The 24,333-nt window shown below is 36.7% G+C and overlaps 1 protein-coding gene across 17 annotated transcripts in view; it reads right to left on the reverse strand.

Moving 5' to 3' along the window:
* The window catches only part of ADAM22 (ADAM metallopeptidase domain 22), a 278,120-nt gene that overhangs the window by 7,045 nt on the left and 246,742 nt on the right, over positions 1 to 24,333 (reverse strand). For 3 of the 17 annotated variants that reach the window (XM_053608492.1, XM_053608494.1, XM_053608490.1), the window contains 4 exons: positions 18,340 to 18,440; positions 17,920 to 17,986; positions 15,563 to 15,673; positions 7,496 to 7,619 (listed from right to left, as the gene is read on the reverse strand). In XM_053608492.1, coding sequence (XP_053464467.1) covers positions 7,496 to 7,619; positions 15,563 to 15,673; positions 17,920 to 17,986; positions 18,340 to 18,440 — 403 coding nt within the window. Of the gene's footprint in view, positions 1 to 7,495; positions 7,620 to 13,337; positions 13,425 to 13,456; positions 15,326 to 15,562; positions 15,674 to 17,268; positions 17,740 to 17,915; positions 17,987 to 18,339; positions 18,441 to 20,808; positions 20,917 to 24,333 lie in introns of those variants that run through there. The other 14 variants (XM_053608501.1, XM_053608500.1, XM_053608498.1 and 11 more) reach the window with 9 other exon arrangements.

Here is a 24,333-nt window from a genome sequence, read left to right on the forward strand (position 1 = left end):
TCCAATGCCCAGACATCAATGAAGATCCATATGTATCAAGAACAGCGGAAAAATATGACCTCATCAAAAAATAAAAAACTAAGTAAAGTACCAGTGACCAATCCTGGAAATATGTGACCTTTTAAACAAGGAATTCAAAATAGCTGTCCTGAGGAAGCTCCTTGAACTTCAAGACAACACAGAGAAAGGGCTCAGAAGCCTCTGAGAGAAATTTAATAATGAGATTAAAATGATACAAAAAATTCTAGAGCTTAAGAATTCAATTAACAAACTGAGAAATGCATCAGTCTCTCAACAGCAGAACTGACGAAGCACAAGAAAGAATTAGTGAGCCTGAAGGCAGGTTATTTGAAAATACATAGTCAGAAGAGAAAAAAGAATAAAAAAGAATTAAACTCACCTATAGATCTAGAAAATAACCTCAAAAGGACAAATCTAAAAGTTATTGATCTTAAAGAGGTAGAGAGAGAAATTGGGATAGAAAGTTCAAAGAAGTAATAGAGAACTTTCCAAATCTAAATAGGAGATCAATACTCAAATACAAGAAAGTCATAAAACACCAAGCAGATATAACCCAAACAAGATTACCTTAAGGCATTTAAAATCAAGCTCCCAAAGGTCATTGATAAAGAAAATGGCCTAATGGAGGTTTAAAAAAAAAAAAAACATAAAGAAGCTCTAACGTGTCTGGCAGCAGACTGTTCAATGGAAACCTTACAGGTCTGTAGTAGACTGAGCACCATGCTTACAGGAATGGTCACTGGTTCTTGAGGGAGGCTCTGGGAACAGGACAATCTCCTAGCTGGCATGGAGATGTTCTGCAACATCTGGAGACAAGCCTGCAGTAACTTAGTGTTCTAATGAGGTAAGATCAGTTGCTTGTTAGTAAGCAAGTGTCGGACCTCGAACATTTATGATGTATCAGGGTGGGAGTCAAGCCCCTGGAGAAAGAAGACATAGTCCTTGTATGTGGGGTCCCCCACATGGACCTGTGGTATCGACTCAATAAAAGGCCACGGCGGAGGCTACTCGGGGCTCTCCTGCCCCTCTGAGGAGTCCACCTCTTGCAAGCTTATACTTTGAATCCGTGTACCAGCTGGATTCTTCTGGCGGTGCCAGCGTGGCCACAGTGGGCAACGACACAGGTCAAGGGAAATTTGCATGACATATTCAAAGTGTTGAAGGAAAAAAAATCCTTAATTTTAGAATATATCCTACAAAAATATCCTTCAGACAGGAAGGAGAAATAATGATTTTCCCAAACAAAAGCCGAGAGATTTCATCAACACCAGACCTGTCCTATAAGAAATGCTAAAAGGAGTCCCACAATATGGAAGAAGAGGACATTAATGAACAGTAAGAAATCATCAGAAGGTAGACAGCTCACTGGTAACAGTTAAGGACACAGACACAGAATGTTCTATTGCTATAATCTTGGTGTAGAAACCACTTACATCTTAAGTAGAAAGCCTAAAAGACAAATCTATCAAAAATAACTTTTTGAAAGATATATAGTATTAAAAGATAGGGGTGGAAATAAGAAAAAGTTAAAAAGAGGGAGGAGGGAGAATGTAGTAAAAGCATAGGATTTCTGTTAGATTTCTCTTTGCTTGTTTATTTCTAAGCAGAGTTGTCATATGCTTAAAATAACTGGTTGTAAAAATGATTTTTACAAGCCGCATGGAAATCTCAATCAAAAAACCTACTACAGGGGCGGCGCCTGTGGCTCAGTGAGTAGGGCGCTGGCCCCATATGCTGAGGGTGGCGGGTTCAAACCCAGCCCCGGCCAAACTGCAACAAAAAAATAGCCGGGCGTTGTGGTGGGCGCCTGTAGTCCCAGCTGCTTGGGAGGCTGAGGCAAGAGAATCGCGTAAGCCCAAGAGTTAGAGGTTGCTGTGAGCCATGTGACGCCACGGCACTCTACCCGAGGGCAGTACAGTAAGACTCTGTCTCTACAAAAAAAAAAAAAAAAACCTACTACAGATACGAAAAACAAAAAGCAAGAAATTAAAACAAACTGCCAGAAAAAACCCTTTTACAACAGAAGACAGGAATGAAGTAAGAAACAGAAGGCCACAAAACAACCAGAAGTCCAGTAATAGCATGGCAGTAGCACATCCCTAGCTATCAATAGCAACAAGCCAAGGTGGGGAACATGCGGCCTCCAGGCCATATGTGGCCCTCCAGATCCCCAAATGCAGCCCCTTGATTGAATCCAAACTTCACAGAACAAATAAGGGCACTAGCCACATGCAAGGGCTAGTGGGTTCAAACCCGGCCTGGGCCTGCTAAAAAAAAAAAAATAGCCAGGCATTGTGGTGGGCACTTGTAGTCCCAGCTACTGGGGAGGCTGAGGCAAGAGAACCGCTTAAGCCCAAGAATTTGAGGTTGCTGTGAGCTGTGATGCCATGCACTCTACAGAGGGTGATAAAGTGCAAGACTGTCTCAATAAAAAAAAAAAAAAAATAGTTTCTCATCTTGACTGTTATTGGTGTATACAAAGGCTACTGACTTGTGGACAGTGATTTTATATCCTGAAACATTACTGTATTTTTTGATGACTTCTAGGAGTCTTGTGATTGAGTCTTCGCGATTCTCTAAGTATAAGATCATGTCGTCAGCAAAGAGGGAGAGTTTGACCTCCTCTGCTCCCATTTGGATTCCCTTTATTTCCTTGTCTTGCCTAATTGTATTGGCTAGAACTTCCAGCACTATGTTGAATAGTAAAGGTGACAGAGGACAACCTTGTCTGGTTCCAGTTCTAAGAGGAAAAGCTTTCAGTTTTACTCCATTCAGTAAAATATTGGCTGTGGGTTTGTCATAGATAGCTTCAATCAGTTTTAGAAATGTGCCACCTATGCCTATACTCTTCAGTATTCTAATTAGAAAAGGATGCTGGATTTTATCAAATGCTTTTTCTGCATCTATTGAGAGGATCATGTGATCTTTATTTTTGCCTCTGTTAATATGGTGGATAACGTTTATGGACTTGCCTATGTTAAACCAGCCTTGCATCCCTAGGATGAAGCCTACTTGATCATGATGAATGACTTTTTTGATGATAAGCTGTAATCTATTGGCTAGAATTTTGTTGAGAATTTTTGCATATATATTCATGAGTGAGATTGGTCTGAAATTCTCCTTTTTGTTTGGGTCTTTTCCTGGTTTTGGTATCAGGGTGATGTTTGCTTCATAGAATGTGTTGGGGAGGATTCCTTCTTCCTCAATTTCTTGGAATAATTTCTGCAGTACAGGAATAAGCTCTTCCTTGAAGGTTTGATAGAATTCTGGTGTGAAGCCATCTGGACCAGGGCATTTTTTGGTTGGAAGATTTTTTTATTGTTTCTTTGATCTCAGTGCTTAAAATTGGTCTGTTCAGGAGCTCTATTTCTTCCTAAGTCTAGGGAGAGGGTGTGATTCCAAATATTTATCCATTTCCTTCACATTGTCAAATTTCTGGGCATAGAGCTTCTGGTAGTATTCAGAGATGATCTCTTGTATCTCTGTGGGATCAGTTGTTATTTCCCCTTTATCATTTCTGATTGAGGTTACTAGAGACTTTACTTTTCTATTTCTTGTTAGTCTGGCCAATGGTTTATCTATTTTATTTATTTTTTCAAAAAACCAACTCTTTGTTTCATTAATTTTCTGAATGATTCTTTTGTTTTCAATTTCATTGATCTCTGATTTGATTTTGGATATTTCTTTTCTTCTACTGAGTTTAGGCTTCGATTGTTCTCCTTTTTCCAATTCCATAAGATGGCTTGTGAGATTGTTGATGCACTCTCTTTCTGTTATTCAAATGTAGGCATCTAAAGCAATGAATTTTCCTCTCAAAACTGCTTTTGCAGTATCCCACAGGTTTTGGTAGCTTGTGTCTTCATTGTTGTTATGCTCAAGGAAGTTAATGATTTCCTGTTTTATTTCTTCCTGCACCCATCTGTTATTCAACAGAAGATTGTTTAATTTCCATGCCTTTGTGTGGGGTCGAGCATTATTGTTAAGAGTTGAGTTCCACCTTTAGTGCCTTATGGTCTGAGAAGATACAAGGTAAAATTTCAATTCTTTTGATTCTGTTGATAGTTGTTTTGTGTCCCAGGATATGATCAATTTTGGAGAATGTTCCATGGGGTGATGAGAAGAATGTATATTCTTTATCTTTGGGATGGAGTGTTCTATATGCGTTTATCAAGCACAAGAAGCTAATTAAGGACACAACTCCCTTCACCATAGTTTCAAAGAAAATGAAATACCTAGGAATATACCTAACAAAGGAGGCGAAGGACCTCTATAAAGAAAATTATGAAATCCTCAGAAAGGAAATAGCAGAGGATATTAACAAATGGAAGAACATACCTTGCTCATGGATGGGAAGAATCAACATTGTTAAAATGTCTATACTTCCCAAAGCAATCTACCTATTCAATGCCATTCCTATCAAAATACCAACATCGTACTTTCCAGATTTGGAGAAAATGATTCTGCGTTTTGTATGGAACCGGAAAAAACCCTGTATAGCTAAGGCAGTTCTTAGTAATAAAAATAAAGCTGGGGGCATCAGCATACCAGATTTTAGTCTGTACTACAAAGCCATAGTGGTCAAGACAGCATGGTACTGGCACAAAAACAGAGACATAGACACTTGGAATTGAATTGAAAACCAAGAAATGAAACTATCATCTTACAACCACCTAATCTTCAATAAACCAAACAAGAACATACCTTGGGGGAAAGACTCCCTATTCAATAAATGGTGTTGGGAGAACTGGATGTCTACATGTAAAAGACTGAAACTGGACCCACACCTTTCCCCACTCACAAAAATTGATTCAAAATGGATAAAGGACTTAAATTTAAGGCATGAAACAATAAAAATCCTCCAAGAAAGCATAGGAAAAACACTGGAAGATATTGGCTTGGGGAAAGACTTCATGAAGAAGACCGCCATGGCAATTGCAACAACAACAAAAATAAACAAATGGGACTTCATTCAACTGAAAAGCTTCTGTACAGCTAAGGAGACAATAACCAAAGCAAAGAGACAACCTACACAACGGGAAAGGATATTTGCATATTTTCAATCAGACAAAAGCTTGATAACTAGGATCTATAGAGAACTCAAATTAATCCACATGAAAAAAGCCAACAATCCCATAGATCAATGGGCAAGAGACATGAATAGAACCTTCTCTAAAGATGACAGACGAATGGCTAACAAACACATGAAAAAATGTTCATCATCTCTATACATTAGAGAAATGCAAATCAAAACAACCCTGAGATATCATCTAACCTCAGTGAGAATGGCCCACATCACAAAATCTCAAAACTGCAGATGCTGGCGTGGATGTGGAGAGAAGGGAACACTTTTACACTGCTGATGGGACTGCAAACTAGTACAACCTTTCTGGAAGGAAGTATGGAAAAACCTCAAAGCACTCAAGCTAGACCTCCCATTTGATCCCGCAATCCCATTACTGGGCATCTACCCAGAAGGAAAAAAATCCTTTTATCATAAGGACACTTGTACTAGACTGTTTATTGGAGCTCAATTTACAATCGCCAAAATGTGGAAACAGCCTACATGCCCACCAACCCAGGAATGGATTAACAAGCTGTGGTATATGTATACCATGGAATACTATTCAGCTATTAAAAAAAATGGAGACTTTATATCCTTCGTATTAACCTGGATGGAAGTGGAAGACATTATTCTTAGTAAAGCATCACAAGAATGGAGAAGCATGAATCCTATGTACTCAGTTTTGATATGAGGACAATTAAAGACAAGTAAGGTTATGGTGGGGGGAGGAAAAGCAGAAAGAGGGATGGAGGGAGGGGGGTGGGGCCTTGGTGTGTGTCACACTTTATGGGGGCAAGACATGATTGCAAGAGGGACTTTACCTAACAATTGCAATCAGTGTAACCTGGCCTATTGTACCCTCAATGAATCCCCAACAATAAAAAAAAAAAAGAAAAGAAATCAGTGTAACCTGGCTTACTGTACCCTCAATGAATCCCCAACAATAAAAAATAAATAAATAAGTAAATAAATAAAAGTAATACAAGGATTTGGACTCAGGATTCCATCAGAGTGGCTGAATGGATAAAAAAAACAAGAGCCAAATGTATGTTGTCTGCAATAAACACACTTATAAGACACATAGACTGAAAGGTATGAGAAAAGGGATTCCATGCAAATAGAAACAAACAAACAAAGCAGGAGTACCAATATTTCCATCAGATAAAACAGAATTCAAGACAAAAATATAAGGAGACAAAAATGGTCATTATATAACGATAAAGGGGTCAACTCAGCAAGTGGATATAACAATTCTAAATATATATGCAGCCAACACTGGAGCACCCAGACATATAAAGTAAGTATTATTGGAGATGAAAAGAGAGATAGACTCCAATATAATAATCACTGCAAACCCCAACACTCCGCTTTCAGCATTAGACAGATTATCCTGACAGAAAATCAATAAAGAAACTTTGGATTTAACCTGAACAATAGACCAAACAGACCTAATAGATATTTACAGAAATTCTCATCCAACAGCTACAGAACACACATTCTTCTCCTCAGCCCATGGATTGTTCAAGAATAGAGCATACGCTAAGCCACAAAACAAGTCTTAAAAATGTCAAGAAAATTGAAATCATCCAAGTATTTTCTCTGACCACAATGACATAAAACTAGAAATTGATAATAAGAACACTGAAAAAAAATACAATGACCACTGGGTCAGTGAAGAGATTAAGAAGAAAATGTAAATTAAAAAAAAATTTTGAAACTAATGAAAATGAAAATGCAACATGTTAAAACCTATGATCTAATGGACACAGAGAATAGAATGATGGTTACTAGGCATTGGGAATGGTAATGGGGCAGATAAAGTGGAGTTGGTTAATGGGTGTAAAAATACAGATAGAATGAACAACCTCTGATAGCACAACAAAGTGACTATAATCAACAGTAAGTTAGGATATACTTTATAACTAAATAAAGAATAGAATTGGGATGTTCCTAACACAAAGAAATGATAAATGCCTGAGGTGATACCCCAATTACCCTAATTTTTTAAATTCACATTGTATGTCTGTATCAAAGTATCACATGTACCCTATAAAGATGTGCAACTATTATGTATCCATAATAACTAAAAATTAAACTGATAAAGCAAAATGTACTCTTGTATCTACTCCAGGATTTACTATATTAGCTACAGTGAGTAATAAAAGGTTTACGTGGATAACCCTGAGTAATTAATATATACCAAATTATCTACAGACTATATCAATGCAGATTAAACTATTTTGCAAATATAAATCTGAACCCAAAAGCCCCATGAATCTTATAATTTTTAAATTTATGTTTTTTTCATTTTTTTATGAACAAAGAAGAAAATCTGGCTCTCTTTTAAAATACAAACTCACAGCTAAATGACAATGAGGGAGTGTGTGCACGATGAAAGACCCTCCCACATACCCTTGCGCTTTGTCGGTTCACCTTCTTCTCCTCATCAGGAAGTGGAGGCATTGGATAAGGGTATTTTCTGCTGGAGGCAATAGACCCAGTTGATGAAGAAGGAGACTTGGCAGGAGATAAAGTCCTGAGATATTGAGAACATATGAAATAAATATCACGTGATTACCTAGTATCTTTTTCAAATATCTGAAAAGTGGGTTCAGATCAAACCCTCTAACTTCTACTTTGATAAGCCATTACTGCAAAGGTTTAACTACGGGGAAGATAATTGTCATTCTCAACACTGGAATACTGGAATTTTATCTTCCTAATTTCATGACTGCAAGGGATTGTTTAACTGTTAAGATAAAGAATCATACTTTTCAATTAGACAGCAAATAACACAATCTCCTACAAAAGGGATGAAAAACTAAAATGGAGTAGGGACAAAATTATTCTAAGAGCTCACAATGGTAAAGTATACAAAGTATTATGCTGCCTTATTTTTAACACTTAATGTAAAAATGTTCTTAAGTATAATCTCAATTATATCTTAAGACCTTAAAATACATTACAACTGATACATTTATGAGTTGCTAAAGTTACACATCAGTTTACACAAAAACTCATGCATTCAGAGGCCAGTGTGTTAGTTGTGAAGGAACAAAGGCAGATACAGGGGTTTTAATAATAAATTAGTAAACATGCAAGCAGTAAGGAGTGCAGAGTTCCAGCCACACAAAGTCTGATGAGAACACACAAAAATGGTCTGACTGGTCCCTGTAATCAGCATTTCTATGTAAGCTGCTGGTGCATTATTTTGTACTTGATTTTGCACGTGCCGTGGTAATACTTGTGAGTAAGCTAAACTCGCTAAATTAGCTCATACTCATTGCTAACTTGCCTTTTAAGTTAAAAACACCTGAATAAAAATAGTCGTATCATATCAATTATCAACAGAAATTGATGTGCTAACTGCTGCAGCTATTCCATTCACAAAGGTCACCACAATACATCCATGGCTCCTTCATTTCTGGTGCAAGGTGCTAATGAGCCACGTCACTGAACTGGTTACAGTGCTACAGGTAGAATGGTCCAGTGGGGTTCACCTCATCTGTGTGACTGCCTCAGCCTGGGAGCATTGGGGGAGGGGGTGAACAGTAGCATTGGGTAGGTCAAAATCCCCTGCCTACATTGGATTCAACAGCATGAAGATATCTGTTTTCCTTCAGTATTTTTAAATGTTGGGTCCCATCCATATAGTAGCCTTTGCTCTTGTTCTGACGTAATTTTCCAACTAGTTTCCATTTCATGGACACTAAATTCAAAGTTTGAATATAATTTTTCCTACACATCCTGAGGTTCAAGTGACATTCTTCATTAAAATGCACGAGTGGTTCAGTTCATTTTTAATCTGTAACTCCTAAAGTTTCTTTTATTTTTTAAAAACAGCCAGGACCACTTCTCAGCATGACCCCAGCAGCTGTCTGATTTCTCTTTTATTAATGTTCTCTGTTGCTGAGTGGATGGGTGTAACTAATATTACTACTTCAAATCTGCAAAAGTTCTTTTAAAGCAATGTAGTATTCCATATTCTTTTTATTTCAGAAATTAAATTGTTTTTTAGAAAAAATTTTAAGTAGGACTAGGATCATTAAAAAACAGATTCAGTATGTGTAAAATGAGAGCAAACCTTGGCGCTTAGATGTTTAAATGCCTTTATCCAAAATGAGGGACACTGACCTGGGTTCAGCTTTATTAGCCTAATCATTTCTGATAAAATATTCAAATTCAAGAAAGCTAGTTAGGTACACAAATACCTAAATCTTGTTTACTTTAGAGGCATCATGCAAAACAAATCCTCTTTCTATTTTTTTTTTTTGTAGAGACAGAGTCTCACTTTAAGGCCCTCTATAGAGTGCCGTGGCCTCACACAGCTCACAGCAACCTCCAACTCCTGGGCTTAAGCGATTCTCTTGCCTCAACCTCCCGAGTAGCTGGGACTACAGGCGCCCGCCACAACGCCCGGCTATTTTTTTGTTGCAGTTTGGCCGGGGCCGGGTTTGAACCCGCCACCCTCGGCATATGGGGCTGGCGCCCTGCTCACTGAGCCACAGGCGCCGTCCAACAAATCCTCTTTCTAATTTGTTGTAGTACGTATCCACAGCATTAGCTATTAGCTTGTAGCTTCATAGTCATGCCAGTCCTAATTTGGCTATGGGTCCAGGTGGCCAGCATGAGACATATATAACATAAAGCCGTTCCAATGAGGGGTGCTAGAGTCCAGTCTTCCCCTCAATTATCTTTCCCTGGGTAGAGTCAGTCATGAGTTAAAACAAAACCCAGAGATATTCTCTAGAACCCCAAAGAAATCACACACAGTCTTCATACATTAACATGGTAGTTAATTGACACCTTGGACTCTGAGGGGACAAAGAGAAACTGAGCAGGTTTGTCTTAGTAGGGGGCAGGGGCAGCTGGTCCTGTAGGGTGGGTGGTATGTGACTGCATGAAGGTGATTATCTTGGGGGATGGAGAACACCAGAGCAGGAGTCAGAGTAAGAGTAGAGAACAGGCAGGGTAAGCCAGTTTAGGGAAAATAAACTCCAAATTTCTCACAAATGTCTAAGGAAGACATTTCTTCAAAACTGCCTCTAGGCTTTTTTCTGACTCTAGTAACTTGCCTGGCAGTTCCAACCCAGCTTTCACTTAAAGCCAGGCACTATCTCAGCTCAAGTGCACCCTTGGACAAATGTTAATCACATTTCTACATTTTAACCATAAGGGGCACTGGATTAAAATTACACAATAAATGTGTTTGCGCGCCAGTGGACTGTGGGACATCTTGGACCTACCTCAGACGTCCAGGGCTCGCCTTTTGTAGATAGGTCTGTAAGGCCAATCTCAGTTCAGTTCTGCCTGTTAGGACAGGCTAAAACCAGGTCAATCACATGAGAGGGACACAAATCCATCCCATTCACTGTGTTCATATGCAAATTTTTAGTAGGATGATACAAAAGGATTTATCAAGTGTCCCAGGGTAGATTTAAGTAGTCAATATCCACCTTGCTACTTTTAAGTTAAGTATGGTGAAACAGTAAAGAACATACTTTGGACTCACAGCCGGACTGTAATTCTGGTTCTGACTCTTATTGGCTGTGCTATCTTAAGGGACTCTTTACACCTCCATTTCTTGCATCCACAGAATGAGTGTTAAGAATGACTGTACCTCAGGGTGTAAGAAATAAAGGTGGTAGGCACTTGATACATGATAGTTATTATTATGTTTCTTTACAGATCTTTCTATGAGATCATGGAAATAGACTCAAAAACTGCTGATGATGTGAATAATCAATTGGGTAATTCCCAAGAAAAAGAATACCTTCTAAGAGCTTACAAAGCACTGTCACCAACAGTGCTTCATAATGGATGTGGGTGTGGTGAGATAGTGCTGTTACACTGTTGTTACTTCATCCTGACGGCCTGAACACACGCTAAGGACATCTGAGCAACCACTGTTGTATCAGAATTGGATAAGAAAGCACAACGGAGACAGACACTCCCAGCACTCAAAATCTTTAGGCATTTGCCTTGCTCTTTCTAGTGATGTGGATACTATACATATTTCAAATGCTGGGCTACATTTTGGACCAGTCTGCTGCAGTCACGAAGTCCTGAGTGCATTTTGATAAGGATGCCACACAAATCCAGTATCTCCTGAGTGGTTAATAAGGTGACCTTTGCCCTCACAGAGGTTTTGGCAGGACAGGTAATCCTGAATGATCTGGCTGCAGAAATAGCAGATCTGAGCTTAAGCATAGCATTGGCGAAGCATAAGCCAAGGTGCAGATGACCTTTTATGTGAGGCTTGGCTTGGATGGAGAGTGAAATTCTTTGTTGTATTGGAGTCACTGTGTTAAAAACTCTGGGCCATCTCAATTATTCACCCACTGCCACAGAAATTTTGTGTTGATTTCCAAGTCTTACCAACATAACCCTTATTAATCCAAAACAACAGTTAAAATGACAACCATCCACTGAACTTTATTTAGCCATTAAAGATCAATATGATTTTTAATAATTAATTCTTAATGTGATTATCTCCTGTAGGAACCAACATCTCATATTAAAAGAGGTAGTAAAGTAACCCTCTAAAATTGCCCTTGCAGCTTTGCACGTGCAACCGGGGGTGCTAAAGCATTTCCCCATCCAAATTGCATTTAGTCATGCAGCTTCTGGGCAGACCTGGGTGCTGATTTTAAGAAATGTGAACTCTTCTTTGGGAGTCACATAAACTACTCAGTTCACCCAGGGAGGTGAATCAACTCTTCCGGAGTACCATTTCACAAATTATTGCTGCAAAAATGCTAAGTCTGTTTAGGAATAAAATCCCTAACCCACATAGGACCAAAGTCATTCCATTTTGATTCTATGGCTGATACAAATTACAATCTGCCCACAAGCCTGAGGAGAAGAAAAAGAAGTAGGACTGCAGGTGAGCCAAGATTCCAAGTAACATTCAAAATCATCTTACCTGTCCTCTTGACGTTGGCCATCTTGGGAGCTACAGGTGAGGGTTGGATGTTTGAATGTGAGTGTATGCGTATGAGGTTCAGTGTGGGAAAGTGTGGGACAAGCAGAGGGACAGGGCAGGAGGGTAAGATGAGGCATAAAAGCAGGATACATTTTTGTGAGCAGGCAGGCATTATGCTTTCCTTAGGGTATGTGCAAATGTTATGGATCAAATTAAAATGCAGGTAGGTCTAATCATTTTCTCAAACTACACATGACTAAACTAAATGGTACACTGGAAGAGAGAGTCCACCTGATACGGGTGCTGAGAGTTCGATACACATAAATATTTTGATATCTGTTGTGTGTCGACCCAAGTCATGGCAAAAAGTTATATGAAAGCTTCCTGTCAAATTATGTTCAGAAAAGGGAGTAATTGAGCCTATATTTCTTGTTTACATTCGTTGTCCACAAAGTAGTCAGATTTAAAGTGGACATTTACCTCTAGGAAATCACTTTGATGTTATAAACAAACTCTTGGAAATACTCTCTGACCCCTAATATTACACAGAGCTGCAGTGAATTGAGTAAATTTGATAGTTTTTAAAATGTAAGGATACTCTCTTCTCTTTTAAAATGTAAGGATACTCTCTTCTCCAAGAACACCTGCTTTCTGTTCTCTCTGATGTAGTAGACAACATTATGATTAGCATAAAATATTCCTTAATGCTTTGTTGAGAATCTGTAAAACACTCTTCTCAGCACAGCCCTTATATTTAAGCAATGGTTATTCTGAACAAATAGAAACTAAACTCATCCCGCATACTCTCATGTGTTCAGTATTATTTCAATAATTTTCCAGTTAGAGCAGATCATTATTTGTACTCAAAATAAAATCCCACTACATTTTGTTTAGTTTCTTTTTAGGATTTTCTTTGGGTTTTCATATGTACTGTGCACTCTTAGGCATTAAGTAGGGAAAGCGGATTATGAAACTGCTAGATTCTAGAAATTAAATTGTTTGGGTTAATAGTGCTTCTTTAGTAGTGGAAAGTATGTTTCATGCCCATAGAACACTACATAGCATAAAATGAAGAAAAAGCTCGAGATGGTGCTAGGGACATGCACTAAATGGAAACCCTTTCAAATGGCTTCATTTGAAACATTCAGGAAAGAACGAGATTTGCTCATGAAGCCAAAAACAGAGATCAAAAGGCAGCAAATAAACAAGGACCCCTTTCCACCTACAGGGACTTGTATTGGGAGATACAAGATAGAGAGCCAGTCACGCTACGGTATTTGTATGTGCTGGGAAAGTTTGAAAAGGATATAAAATTAATTTATAAAATACCTAAAGTATGGTCCTTCAGTGTTTTTATTCACATCTTCTACCCACTTAGCTACATTATAGTCTCTTTTGAACCATGGGTTTAAATACCTGCAGAAAGCAATGGAAGGAACAAAGAAAGCAGAACAAGATAGAAAATCTGAAAATACACAGCACAAGCTTAGCAAGGATGTCTTCACCCTCCAAATGCAAGTGACCATGGCAAATAAACCAGGATGGATGTTGGGTGATTATGAGGTTGTCTATATGACATGAAAGTAATCTTGGCTGCAACAAGGCTCAAGGCATTCTACAACTTATTCAACATTTCTGGAGAAGCCTTTTCCAGTGGCTTCCCAAAGTGAACCAGAAACTCCCTTTCAATCACAGCACTGTCAGCATCCCTTCACCCACCTCCAAAGTGGCTTTTTCCATGTCCCCTCTCATTTGGCTCCTTGGTTTTTAAATGATAATGTTACTTTTTTGAAAAGATTCAGATGCTTCAATTCCAAGCTGGCATTTGGGCATATAATTTCCTAAGAACTATTAAAAGGAGCAAAGTTCTCTTTCTAGTAAGAGAAGGCTTTCACATGGCACCCGTCTTACCCCTGATGTGGATCCCAAGCTGGAGTCAACAAGAAAGTACGCTCCAGTGGGCTCTGTAAGGAGCAGAAAGGTTCCCACTCTTCTGATCCTGGAGCCTCAAGGCATGCTAAGTGTGTTCCAAATAGGCCTCCAGGATCTCAAAATTGGGTTTAGTAATTTAGTTGCAGCTGCAATGTTCCTTCCTTCTCTTTGTTCACTCCAGAATAAAGTATTCACATTTTCATTAGGAAAAGGCTCTCAGAAGTTGCCTTCCAAGTGTCTCATTGTGAATTGTGTGAATGACTGCCAGAGAATAACAATGACCTTAGTGAGCATTTCCCGGATGGATCTGGCCAAGTCTCCATCAGAATTACAGTGCAAATATTAAAGGCAGTAAAATTGGAGGTGCAAGTTGTTTTTTCCCCAGAGTTTCCCTTGATTTTTGACCCTGGGAGCCAGATAAAAAACACATCCCCTTATAAAATAGTACAGATTTAACAAATGCAAGTACTGGAAGAATTTAGATGTCGTCCTGGGTTTTCCCATTTAAAAAGCAACTTCTAAGAGAATACAAGCTCTTTAAAACTTATTTGAAAACAAACAGGGAAAAATACAAAATACATTATTTGGTTTTGGCTAAAGTTTGCTTTTCTCTATGTTTAGTTTTCAACCTATTCATAAATACATTTAAATCAAAACTACATTTCCATTTCCAGATTATTTTCTCCCTCATTTTTCAGTCATAACCAACATACTCTACAAAATAATATCATGAAATTCCTTCCTGAAAGACAAATTTAGTAGCTTTTTATGTTTATAAGACCATTTGGCTAAGACAATAGATGTTGCCTGACTCAGAAACAACTCAACACTAGTTTTGCCTTTAGCCACAATCATTGCCAACTTGTGCTTTCACAGATAGCCAATTAAAACCTGCATAAAGATTTCCACTGCAACTCTGAACAAAAAGTCAAAAAGCAAATGCAGCCACAGATGAAGGCCAGCGAACGCTCTGGCCTGGGGAGAACTGTAGAAGAAGCCCATGCAGCTGTAATTAGGTGAAACATAGCCACACAGCAAACTGAGTCACCCGCAGGCAGACGGCCACTTCCAGCAGGAGACATTTGTTCCTTTCCCTGACAATCTTAAACACAGTAGACTGGTGCCACGGCTGATCCATGAAAGCTACAACCACATGGCTTGACTTGTACTTGACGGGCTCTTTCCTTCATTTCAGGGAGCACTTCAGAAGGCTGTGATCACTTCACCAGGGGTCACCGGAGAGAGCTCTCAATTGTTTGCTCCTTCTGGGCATCTGTGCATGAAAGAGTCTTCACACTGGGCTTCCTAACATCTCAAGGTCATAGTGGCTGGAGTGATGGGATTTTATCAAACTGTGGTAAATCTGCCTATGTGGCTTAACTTGCCTTATAGCGCAACATGCAAAAAAAAAAAAAAAATGCATTAGACGGGATAGGGGGGAGCTCTTTGTGTTCTCCGGGATAGAAAGGCAGAGGAAAATTAGCTGGTGCTGGCTGAACCAGGAGCACATCCGAGCAGACATGGGGGCTTGGTCAAAGATAAATGACCCTGTTCTCAGCCAAGGAAGAGACTTGGAGGGAGATTACGTGGCAGCCCAGAGTAAACAGCAGGTGGAGACTGACCTGTGATCCAGACTCCCTGTCTGGGGGCTGTCAGAGCCCCCTGGGCTTATGCCTTGGGATGGGACTGTCTGGGCGAGGGAGTGCCCAGGCTCGGGTGCTGGGGGCTCCCTCCTGTAAAAACACAATATATAATACAAAGTCTAAGCCAAAAAAAATTTTTACATCATGTACAACAGTGAGGAAGATGCAAAAGCTTTGAGTGGAAAAGCAATACAATTAACAAGGACATTTTATTTTGTTAATTAGCAGAGCATGCATTTGTGGCACATTGTTTTAATTCATGTCCCAATCATCTGTTGGGATGATGAGATACTAAAGGGAATGTTGAGATAATGGACCTGAAATACCTCTTATTCTAAAAAAAAATATGTTTGTCTGTGGTCATTGTATTCCTCTTATAGTCACGCAAGTGATATTATTGTAATCAGAAGCAAATGGGATTACTCAAAATATGAAAAATATAAAAAATATAATTCTTGATACACTTTCTATCAGGAATCCTATAAAAATATGTGTGTGTGTGTGTGTGTGTGTGTGTATCTATATATAGAGAGAGTTTCTATACAAGAAGGTATATGAGACTAGTGGTCAGATTCACAGACTTAGCTCCATTTAACTAACATGAGTCATGTAACCTACATCAGAAAAGCCTGAAAAATTCGAGGGAGTTCTTAGTACTTCTTCACAAAGATGATTCTACTGTGATGTCTTATTAAATATTATAACTTAGTTATAGCACAGGCAAGATTTCTCAAAGGTTATCTGTGGAGTATAATTTTTAGCACATGTGTATGGAAATTTCATGTAAATTTAAAAATAATTTAAGTGCTCTAGAAAGTATTGTATGAATATTGCTAAACATCAAATGTTCTTTGGGTCCTAAACTCATAGCTTTAACATAACATTGAATTTTTTTTTTCACTTAGAGGAGTTTTCAAAGCCTTGTTGTAGGAAATAATGTTAGAACAGTCAACAGTAAATAAATGATTGTCATATGTCTAATTACATGGTATTTCAAGGAATATCTAAAAACCATTTTACAGTTCCATTTGTACTCTTGTGAGCCACTGAGATAAAAGTTAAGGAGCGTTGACTAGGCGACCTCATGCAAAACAAACCAAATTACATTCCAAGAAGAGCTTATCAACCCTAAGCCCTAAAGCATCCAAGCACTTTGGGAATGTATAAGATAAACTCTAATGGATTAGTTATAGTTATTTAGGATGGAGTTCTAGGCTGCCATTCTGGACCATGCAATGCTATTACTTGAAATTGTCTATTGTCTCTAAGGTAAAGTATCCTCTGGAAATCTTTGATAAGACACTTACAAAACAATATCATTCACGTGGAAGGTCCAAATTGCAGGGCAATGCTATTACTCCTGGACTGAAAAAGGCAGGGTATATGATGGAAAAGCTAACATAAGTTTTTGACAAGCAGTTAACTATTAAGGCATAAGAAGAATAGAGATCCTGGAAATAATCACCACCACTATAGTGAGAAATAAGTGAAAAATTTTAGGTGGATTAATAAAGTTTAGCTAATTAAAACCAGGTGGCAGGGTCCAAAAGGATACTAAGAGTATGTTTTATTCAATGGAGGAAGATAAAGGGTTGAAGAAGTTTTGTTTTGCTTGTACTTTCTAAAGTGGAGTAATGAACAAATAAACAAAAGTGCCTGGTGTTTACTTTATTAAATGACTTAAATGTAACTTCAGACCCCATCCCCACTTCAAAAAAAAAGTGTGGCTATCCTTTAAAACAGATAATGTTGCATTTAGTGACAATGATTCAGTTAAAGAGCAAGTTTAGACAAATGCCCTTTTAAATGTTCTCAGAAGGAAAATTTAAAAGGGAAACATATTCCGTTAGTCTGAGAGAATGCTTAGATTGCAGCTGTGAACACCTCAGAGCGGGGGTTTTAGATCTGAGCAGTACCATGCTCTAGGAGGATGAGAACTTTCCCCTGATGCTTCGGGCTATGTGAATATTAGGGAGAAGAAGGGTGACCCTTTGAAATGACTGGACCCCAGTGATGAAAAGAAAGGAATGTTATCAAAATTCCCTTCAAAAGGAACCAAAACACCACAATGACAGGTGACTGGAGGAAAAAGCCTGCAGCAAGGGTGAGACCCCCACTATCAGTGAACATTGGTATGGGCACAGTTGCGGAGATGCCTATGTAAAAGAGAAAAGCCATGGTTAATTTTTAAAGGGCAAAAAAGAATTTAAAAAAAAAACAACAAAACCAAGACTGGAGGCATGTTTTATGGTTCTTTGACTATCTGCTTAATTAACTTTGTACACTAATTGCACAGGACCTTGGAGTGCTGTTTTCCAGTAGAGATTCAGACTTACTCAGTTGAATTAGACCGAGGTCTAAATCTTTTCCCTCTGATTTTCTTTCTGTTGCCTCCCATGTTACCTGAAAAAGATGGTATAGAGCTAGGTTTCCAAGTAAATAAATGATTACTTTACGTCCAATTACACGGTATTTCAAGTGAGTGTAATTCATAAGAAGCACTCCACCCTGGGACGCTGGGTTTTGCAGCACTCAACAACCTCCTCCACCTGTCTAATGTACTAGTGCTACCAAATCCCATTAATGCCCGCCAAAGGAAAAAGAAAAAAAAAAAAAATCTTATTCTAGATATCCTCCTCTCTTTTGGGAGAAAAGCAAAGTAGCTTCCAAGAACAAACAAGTCTTTTTAAACCAGGGACCACAGAATATAGCATGTGGATTGTATAGATAGATGGTTTCCGAGTGCGGGCCTCTACCTTGCCAAGAGTTACTTCGAGGTCTCCCATTTTCACAGATGTCTGAAATATGTTTTGTGTCTGGAATCCTTTCACTCCAAGAATGAGAGAGCCCATTTGACCTGAAATTGAAAACATTGATATATTGTTTAAAAGAGTAAGCAAATGGATCTTTTGAAATCAATACGCAAAACTTCTAGGCACTATTTGCGTAAAATAAATCAAAAAAGAAAAAAATCTGAAATGAAAGAATGAAGAGAACATGAAAGTCTTCATGAAGAAGGCAGAATTACACAACATTCAATTTAAGAAAAGTCAAATACAATGGAACCCCATTATGATAGTCTATAAATGAAAAGTTTCAGGACAGAACGCAAGCCAATTTACATTCCCTGGAACACAGCAACTACATAGCGAAGTCACTGTGTGTGTCTGTCACGTAACTCCAGCTCAGTGTTATAATGGGGTCCCACCATAGATGTTTCTTAATTGTAAAGCAATGGTTTCCATTCAGGGATTATGAGAACATGGACTTTCAAGAGATTACAGTAAGATTCGCTCAAGTAAAACTGGTCAACCTTTATCAAAGTAGTATTTAGGTTTTCTTAAATAATAAAATTATTTTCTGAGAATTGGCATTTTTCCCACAAATATGATCCAGTAAAGTGTAGTTGTCCAGTAACTGAACTAAATCAGATGTTTTTCATGGAAGTGTCTCTCACAAAGCCCATGTACCATTGAGCTCTCCTACTTAGGTCCTACCTCCTTTAAATGAATTATCTACAAGAAGCAAGATTTACACACCTACTTTGTACCACATGTGAAATGAATTTTGATAAATTACATATACTTAGAAGTCTAACAATTTTATGATTTCTAACTGCTTAAAAATCATAACCCATTGAGATTTTCCTAAAGTCTGAAAACTATTCAAATGAATACTTTAAGCTATTTTTAAGGTACTTTTAAAAAGGGTACTATACTTAAAAAGTCTTTTCCACTTATCATTCTGGTTAACTACTAATGATGTCTATTTTAAAATGAAGCTTCTACTAAAGACTGAAAATAAATGGAACTTAGCACAATTACTTCATATTCATTCCCTAGGTTGGAACTTTTTCAACATCATTTGCTACCTATAGAATGACTCATATTTTGTACAAAAGAACAGAAATTCTGATAAAACCCATTGATTTCTCTACTTACTTGCTGTTACTTAATTTAAAATTCAATATCTGATCAAATATTTCAATATTTAAATGATAGAATTCAGGTAGTTTCCTAGTCATCTTTTTCTTTCAGCAAACAAGCCTTCAATAAATTATAAGAACATTTTTCTTAAAACATCCTTTTATAGAACTGTACTCCTTGGGCAAAAATTTGTATTCCTATTTTTGCTTTAAACTTTGTTTTCTAAGTAAAAACTCTCCTTCATGCTTAAGAATTTCCACATAAAAGTTGTCCCTAGATCTTCTATTCTACTTCCTGGTTAATATTTATAAATATTGACAGCCATTGCAGAATTTTTATAGATGCACTCCATACAGAACTCTGGAACTAATGTTTCCTCTCAATAAACTGGTAACTTCCCCTTCACTGGACAAAGTAAATAATGTACCCAACACCATGCGTAGTACTACCAAAACTTTTTCGTATACATTATATCCCATTGGCAACTTTGAAGACATTTTTCCACAAGAAAATGTGGAATATTCCTTCAATATGAATATAGGACTCATTCTCTAAAACATTCCAACTTGTTTTTAATTCTATCCATTTATTTTATTAAGCAATTATAAAGCATGCAGAATTTTAAATGGCATCAAACACCTTAAGATGCTAGAACAAGAATATAGCATCAGAGTTTAAGACATATAAATATTAATTCCACCTGTACTATTATAAAACTCAGGCAAATACTAAGCATACCTAATTTGTCAACTAAGGCATAAGTTAACTTAAGTCCCAAAACAATCATCCCAGAAAAAAAAGGCAAAATTATAATGTTCAAATATATGATTCACAGAGAAGCAATCTTAGCTTTAATATATATAAAATTAAAATAAAATTCAATGCAGCACTTATGTTACGACTTTATGTTAATTGCTTTTATTGAAGCATGACAGTAACCTTTTTCTTTGACTACCAAACATGACATAAAGCTCACCAATTAAAATGGTATTAAGTACTATGATACTTTCTTAAGTCACATATACAAGAGCAAGACTGAAAAACTCTGGAGTTCCTATGTAGCTTTAGGGTTATTGTTTTGCTCTGTTTCAATTTTACGGCCTGATTTGTATAACCAGTGGTTCTGAGCATATGGCATTTTGAAGTAGAGTAATCAAAGAACAAAGGATACTATTTTTTAACATTCAAGAAAGAAGGAAGAAGTAATCAAACCTGCTGCAAAATAATGAAATGTTCTGACTAATGGAATAATGTGTGATGGAACAGGTAGAAATCTGAAAATGCGACAGAAAAGCAGACCTCTTCTTAGAACTAGATGCTGAGTTTGTGCTGACTCCAGGAGGAATGTCGCTATAAAAAGAGTCACCATCTCCAGGCTTTTTTACATAATCTCCCTGGGGTAACTGTCTAAGGCATAATAAACATTTCAGAGTCAGAAAACAAGACACACACATGAACACAGACATATACAAACATTATTTCAGAAAAAAAGAGAGGTAGGGATAATGATCTACATGAATCAAATCTATACAACACACGAGATTATTAATAAATGTGACAAATTAAAGTCATTCTAATTGTAGAGGTCAAAAATGCAATCACTGAAATCTATAGTTTAGATGAATACTGACTTGCTTTGGGGAAAAAGATGGAAAGATGAATGTTCTCACTGTAATTTCATTATACTTGGAAATGTTAACTGCAATTGTGTCTTTAAAAAAAAAAAAAAAGAAACTGGTGTCTTAACTGATGTTTTAGGACACACAGTCCTTGCCTAGATAAAGTGTAGCTTTATTTCACTGTGGTGAATAAACTATTCATGATTTCTAAATTATTATATAACTTAACCTTGATTTGATTTAAAAGAACTAATTGATTTCTGAACTATTCGATAACTTAATTCCAACAAATCCTTATTAGAGTTTAGTGTTTGATTTGCAACTCTGTTTAACAGAAACATGAAGAAACCGGGAAAGATTCAAAGTTGAATCAAAAAGGTAATTTTATAGCTGGTGAACAGGCTATGTAAAAGAGATAATATAGCAGGAAGAAGAAAGGGTTAAAAACAAACCCTGAATTTTTGGTGAGTCTATAAAGGGATATTTATAGATAGTTGATAGGTGACTTTGTAGCAGGGTACAACAAGGGACAATCTATTTAATCTGCACTGTAAGTGACCTTATTCAAATGATTTTGAAATAACTAAGATTGGAACAGTTATTCACTACTTCTCTTAAGGTAATCAGATAGAAACTGCAAGATAGCGGTCCCAGTCAACCCTCCTATGGTAGCTAATATGATCATTTATTAATGGTGTCACCCCCAAATAGCCAAATGCATCTAAAACTTGACTCAGTTCCATTCAGCACTATTGCTGGAGGTGCCACAAACTAGTGCTAGACTAAGAATTTTAAACAGAGTTTTACTTAACTAAATCTCCAACAAAAGCATAAATGTGCTAATTTTTTTCCTGTTTGGTGTCTCATTTATAATCTTGGTTACTTGATGATGCTAAAAATTTTATTCCAAAAATGCCAATTTCAAATATCAGCTTGCTATACTGATTACATATTACATATACTAACAATTACTTTGTTAGTGGTTCTTTGGAATGACTGAGTACCTTCTCATGTTATTTCAATGCTTTGTGTTCGCAGATGTCATATAAATAAAAAAAAATTCAATTAATATTAAACATAAAACAATATTTTCATTAATTACTTTACTTTCATTAATTTACTTCTTCCCTTTAACAAAGAAAATAGAATGTCTCACAAAATTATAAGACTAATTTTACCTCTAATTCTTCGACATAGGCTCCTCCAAAATATTTTTTTTAATTCTGTGAACTTCAGCTCATAATGGTTATCTTTTATTTTTACCAATATATTACAAAACATTAATTTTATAGAAAAAATAAGAACTGCTATCATTTATAGTGTTATATGACATATTTTCCTAGGCAAGAGATCTTTGATCTTTATAATTGTATTTTCTATTTTATCTCATATCAATAAAACATTCCATCAATGCTTAGAAAAATATTTTTCTTAATAAAATTATAGTTCGGTATTTTTGCCTCAAGGAGAAAACTTCTCTTTTGTATTACATTAATGCTTGTAAAAGAATCCTATCAACATCACATTTCCACTAATAATCTTTATAGTTAACAATTCCTTTTTGTCGCTACTACCTTTAATGATATTCTTTATAAGCTGATGAGATGTGTGCTACCAAATTCAAATCAAATAAAGACAAGCTACTATGTGATATCTGCAAACCACACATGACCTTTCCCATTACTCTATTCCCCAAATGACTTTCTCTTTACAGGGTTCTGGCATTCAGGCATTTACCCTGACAATTACCAAGGCCTCACTTAACTGAAACTGAAGATGTTGCCTTTCACAATGGAAGAGTCTTAGTTTTGTTTTGTTTTTAAACTGAACACGTTTTACCACTCTTTCAATGTAACTTCTCTGCAGTCCATGGTCATTTTTTACAACATCTTAAATGCTAAACATATTATAAACTGTGTGCTTCGGTCAAGTTGTTGCAAGGAAGTTTTAGTTTAATGTGCTTCTATGGCACCACTTCATTTTCATCACCATGGCAGATTTGATTCTTACCCATCTTCACCGCAAATTTTCCAAAATACGAAATCTACTTTACTGCATTCTCCTTAAAATTCTATAAGGAATAACTTTCTTCACATAGTAAATGTCAATAGTAGATAACGAATTTTTGTAAAGATCTCTTAAGAATAATATTTAAAATCCTTCATTGTCCAGAAATTTATCCTTTTTACAATATTTATTACATATTATAACAAACTTATTTCTTCTTGCTTTAGTGAAAATGAAGAATATCAGGGCCCTGTGATCAATAAAATCACATTTCATCATTTGTTACCAAAGATCATAAATGACCACCTAAATGACCCCTTTAAAATGTTTAAATTGGACTTCTTTTTCTGGGCTTCTATTATTTTCATGGCTTTCCTTGTAGATCTTGGGTGTTTTTCTTATTTCATCAAATTTGGATACTAAAAGTGATTACCACCTTAGGTGGCCTGACTAGTGCTAAGTTTTAAAATAGGAAAATCACCTTATTATTTCTCAAAATACATGCAAACATATTAGATATGCCCATGATATTTTTGAAAACAATAACCAACCAAAAGAAAATACTTATGTAAATAAGTTTTTTCCTCAAACAAGATCCCTTCTTATGTTAATCACAGGCTATCTTTTTATCCCTACACACCTTGGCATTTTATTTTGTGTTCTGAATTAATATGCTCCATTAAATATCATTTTAAAGGTATTACCTATTCGCCAAGACAAAGACTGACTCCCATAATCTAATGACTTTGGGGGAGTTGATTTACACAAACTATAATTACTATTTTTCTCCAGGTCTATAATACCATGCTTATTGCTTGCTTATTCTTATTTGACTTCAGAAGACAAAGTCAGCCTACCTCCCCAAGTGTTCATAATTATAAATCATCTAATTGTTGTGTTAGCATTCTAAATTTAAATATTAAATAAGACTATTTCTCAGATTACCCCAAAACCTTCAGACAAATAGCTGGTCCTATTATATAAGTCTGATATTTCTTAAAAATACTCATTAAATTGTAATATTTATTCAATGATCCTTATGCATACTTAGAATGAGAAAACCTTTTACAACCCCATTTAACCAAGTCTTAACTTTAAGCCTGAAGGAGGCTTTTCTCCAATACTTGGTTGGTGTCTGGGTTAATCCTTATTATCCTCTAATAATCTAAGATTATTAGAATTCTTATTTTACCATTTT

This window comes from Nycticebus coucang, chromosome 11 (genome assembly GCF_027406575.1).
Source record: "Nycticebus coucang isolate mNycCou1 chromosome 11, mNycCou1.pri, whole genome shotgun sequence".
Classification (NCBI taxonomy): Eukaryota; Metazoa; Chordata; class Mammalia; order Primates; family Lorisidae; genus Nycticebus; species Nycticebus coucang.